At 39.5% G+C, this 5000-nt stretch overlaps 1 protein-coding gene across 1 annotated transcript in view; it reads right to left on the minus strand.

Annotated features, from left to right (window-relative positions):
* LOC138007836 (gamma-aminobutyric acid type B receptor subunit 2-like) overlaps positions 1–5000 on the minus strand; it is a 33898-nt gene that overhangs the window by 4645 nt on the left and 24253 nt on the right. The window contains exon 16 of the mRNA XM_068854921.1: positions 3846–3935. Within this exon, the coding sequence (XP_068711022.1) occupies positions 3846–3935 (90 nt within the window). The remainder of the gene's footprint in view (positions 1–3845; positions 3936–5000) is intronic.

Here is a 5000-nt window from a genome sequence, read left to right on the forward strand (position 1 = left end):
GAAGCGAAATATATATGATCGACCAAGTGACCCACACCACAGTATTTTATCTTTTCTCCTGCCCTTACCATTCCAGAAACAAAACACTATTTCTTTTTGTGAAATAGTTTCTTGTTGCTGGTGAAGTTGCAAATTTTTTGTGCTTTGTCACCTTCAATTTTATGTCCCAATCCCCCTGTCCAGTCTGCAATCTTCCCCCAAATCACTCGATGTACCATATTTTCAGAAAGTAATCATAAATGCCACAACTTGAGCAATGCTAGAGAATATTTTCAAAGCATGTTTTGAAAACGAATAAAAGTTATTGGAGTACAAGAAAAGTCACAGGAGTGTGATGCTAAAAAAGTGGTGTACGAAATTAAAGAATACTGTTTAATATTTATATTTAAATCAGAAGAAGCAAAAATGGAAGTCGTTAGCGAATTGACGGGTCAATAAGACTATAACGAAAGGCCTTACAATTATTTTCAAGAATATTATTTGTTGTTAAGACTTCACAATCTTAAATAACCCTCTTGGAAAATTACGAGGTGATGTGCACTTTGTTTGGGGTGAGGAGATTAACATTTTTTATCAATGAAATTAAAGTAAAAGGCAATGATGAAAACCGATCGAGCTAGATCTCTCTGTGCACCACTAGCTGAAGAGTGTGGAAGGGATGGGAAAGAATATGGATTACCGCAGCTGCAGGTCTATTAAAATAAAACACAGGCCACATTCCACAGGTGAGTGTACATGTCACCGTGGTGCAGACAAATAAAAAACACCAAAAGTGTCTGCTTGCGTTAATCACTCAACAAAAATGTTGCTTCAGGTCTCGGGGAAACTTTTGGCTTAGTTGTTGATTATTGGAGCAGCGACCTCTAGTCTTGACCTGTGGAATGTGACCTGTATTTAACAGACCCGCCTTTATTGCAGCTCTCACACGAGTAAACAGCGCCACATACAACTGATAAATCAACCACATCAATAGTCTATGAACCCCGTTGAACAATTTTACAATTTGTAACACAATCTGCCATGGTGAAAACATTGAACAACAGTAACAATACTCGCGTCAGGGAATTACAATTGTGAGGCGCCAAAATGAACCAAAACGTAAAGGTACGTACGAAATAAAATCACTTAATTACCCTTACGTCTTTCAAACACCATTATATCCTTCTATATATAGAGCGATCGCTATGCCAGAGGTCGTGAAAAGCCAACGTAGCTTTAATTGGAATCGAGGCCTGATGTAGATCACCGTGCAACGTGAAAAAACGGCGAACTATTTTTGACTGTTATGCTTGTTAATTTGCGGCTGCTTCTTACGGAACAGCTACAATTTTGAAAATGATTTAAACACGAATTCTTTTCTTCTTCTGGCTCTCCTCACTAGCCCGCCATCTTTCTTTTGACATTAAACCAATTAGAGTTCATGTGAGAAAAGCGCCAATCAGCGACCTTTTTAGTTCACTGTGTACCAGGGTCTTCTCAAGACCCGCCGCCATATTGAAAGCCGAGAAGACCCTGGGAACGAGGTTGGGCATGGCCAACGCCATTTTGTAGCCTTGCCTAACCTACCTTGCCTGTACTGGGACCGACATGGCTTAAAATGTGACTTCTGCTTCCGGTGCACCCCAGTCCCCGGGATCAGTAAACTGCAAATGCTACTAATCATCGAATAACGTCAGCAAATGCTTCGGACTTGAGATCAAAAATGATTAAAGAATAGGATCAAAAATGATCCGATAATTATCAAAATATGCGAATTATGCTAGCAGAGCTAATTTTTTTAAATGGCAAAAATTATGCCAGTTTTGCTCAAATTACGATATGCCAAAAATTATGCCAGCACAATCTTGGTACAACATTGAGGAAGCCCATTAGGTCTAGGAAGTTTTACACCGGTTTTGATTCTTCGAAACTGAATTTGGGTCGGCGTGAATCAAATGTTTCCATGACAATATAGCCCTGTTCACTTGACGGCAGTCGAATGCGACATGGAAAGATTTGATTGACGTCCACCCAAATTCAGTTTCGGAAAATTTTAAAAATGTCGTTGAGGGGCGCGTGTGACTGGTGATCGCTGTAAGTCCTCAGTAATCAAAATATAAACTAGAAGCATAGTTACGTGCACCCAGGCACTAGTTATAAAGACGTAAGCACTGTTACATTTTATTACATGTATTGCATTCAAAGTCGTATAAACTTCAATGTGAGGAAAACTTTGTAAAATAGCTCCTTAGAATCTAAACAACCCGTCAATGTCGAAGTAACTCGTGGATTAAGGATCTGGATGGTGTAGTGAAGTTCTTCGTGATCTGAAATATTCTCCCATTGGTTCAGCGAAATCATGAATTCTGAAATATGATGTTTTGCTATTGTTTGTCTTGCTTACTTATTTAGTTGTTTCATGGTTTAAGTGTAAGTCGTCTAAATTGTCAGAAATAAAAAAAAAAAACAACACAATGGGTACCCCTTCCACCTCAAATACATCTCTCTGAAAATAACATGCTAAGCTATCAAGCCACGATACTTCGAGAAGCACACATGTACCTAGAGGATGGCCTCTACCGTATAACTCCCTTGCATGAGAATCAAATATTTAAAATCCCATATTGCCATTGCAATAGATAGCCACACCAGTACATCCCACTGTTAACATAAAATTGGTCTAGTTTTGAGATATCAGTGTTGTCCTGCATTTTGTCCAAATAGGGAAGATATCTGTTTACAAACATCGCTTTTGTTATTCAAATGTGCCAACCACAGAAACAAAACACCCTTTGTTTCGACAGCCAATGAGGCTCTGGTTTGCATATTAATAACAATAGGTGACGTCAACGAAATCTTCGCTATACCAACTCATTACCTTGGCTATATGGTGCTGCTATTGTTTTGCTGGGGTCAACGTACATTGGGGGACCAGGGACCAGGGTTCTTTTTTATATCTGTTCTCAACTTAAATTACAATAATTCGCTACATGGGTTTGACTCTGGTAAAGACACACCACTCTGTTACAATAAAACAATGATGAATATCGCTTATCTCGATGTTTTACTCTTTTTATCCCTTGAAGAAGTGTCCCAGAGCATCTAAACGAGAAATTCGTTTTATTCTGATGCTTTCCAACCTTGATGAAACAACGCGTTTTTGAAGACTCGGGTGTACTCGAACGAATACATTTGCAAGCAAGTTCTCTAACCTTTCTGTTCTTGTTCCTCGGACGTTGTAGAGTTCGGATTGGTATTCTACTGGGTTCACGATCACGTCTAAATGCACTACGATTTTTACTTGGATGCCCCTTTCGATTAACATCAGATCGCTCATTTGCTACAGCTTGATTCTCAATAGGTCCACTCATAAAGATTCGCTGGTAAATTGGCCTTTTGTAAAGTTCGCTGAGCGATCCATTTCGGAAACGCTCAATGTCTTTTAGAGTGGGTCTACGGCGAACGGTGTGCGCGTTTGTGTGTGCTTTGAGCGTATTTGGAATCATAGTATTCATTTTAACTTTTGACAACGACACTGCCTTTTTGGAAGCCATCGCAAGCTATCAATTTCGTTCCCAGAAGCTCCGATCCTTTTGGTCAGCACCAGAGAGGCCATTCCGCTGGACAAGGGTAACGCAGGCCGTTAGATTTCACGCATGCGTTTTAGAGGCACAACGGCGATTTGTGACTGAGCTGGCCAAAAGGATCGCAGCTCTGGGAACGAGAATGATGTGGAAAACAAAGCCTAATTTATAACCCAGGCCTCCTACGGCCTGCCAGGATAAAAAGGGAAAAAAGTGACGTTATTGTACGCAAGAAGATTGTTATTTACAAATATAATTGGCATCTATAGTTTTCGCACTTACATTTGGTGATGCATTGCCTGCGCCCTCCACGCCAATAGAACCACTGACTGTTGGAACGCGGTTACCGTCCTCAGTTCTCAAGAACATAATCTATGAACGATTAAGATAGGTTTGTGACAGGCATACACTTTCATTTTTATGAAGGTTAGAGTTACTCAAATTGCAAAACAAACTCTTACAAAACGACTTCGGAACTCATGGAATGTACATCGAAAAGAAACTTGTATTATTATTATTATTATTATTATTATTAATATTATTACTGTTATTATATATTTGACAATAGATATTTATATGGCTAGCCTTACATACGTATGTTTGATCCCTGCCAAGGGACTCATCAGAGACCTTTCGGGTAACTCGTCAAACATCGCGTTTGAAGTCCCGCTACCATCAAAATGATGGTGGCAATCTGCCCTTATATCACATAAGGATTCCCAATTGCATAATCTGCCAATTAACAACTTTCAAATTATTATTATTATTATTATTATTATTGTTATTGTTATTGTTATTGTTATTGTTATTGTTATTATTATTATTATTATTATTATTATTATTATTCGATTCGATTCTCTCCAGTTGTCGGGTGTTCTACTGGGTAGTGTTTATTGTGTCTCAGCAACTCCCCGTAGCTTATTAGAGACACAACACTTTCCGCAACAGGTGAGCAGTTCCAAGGATGGCCGATAATTGTACACTTCCAAGGAAATCAGGTACATCTAGCTTAACAAACCAGGTCTTTGCACCTTTTGATATGCTTCCAAGAGCACCAGTCGCGATAGGTATTATTGTGACTTGCGAGGCTCCATGAATCCTTCTGATTTCAAATGCTAGTTTCTGGTACTTTTTAACTTTCTAATCTTCAGTTCTGATGATGTTCTGGCACAGCTATGTCAATAAGTGTCCATTTCTGTGTTTCTTTACGCACTAGAGTGATATCTGGCCGACTATGTTTCAGCACTTTGTCTGTGTAGATAGTCATGTCTCAGGTAATCCTCACTTCTCCATTTTCTGCGGTTGGCAAGGATTGATGGTCATACCACTTGTCATTACACTCTATCCCATACTTCCTGCACATCTCCCAGTGCACCTGCAGGGCCACCTTGTCGTGACGCTTCCTATACTCTCTCTGGGCAAGCTTCTTGCATCCAC

This window comes from Montipora foliosa, chromosome 6 (assembly GCF_036669935.1).
Source record: "Montipora foliosa isolate CH-2021 chromosome 6, ASM3666993v2, whole genome shotgun sequence".
Lineage (NCBI taxonomy): Eukaryota > Metazoa > Cnidaria > Anthozoa > Scleractinia > Acroporidae > Montipora > Montipora foliosa.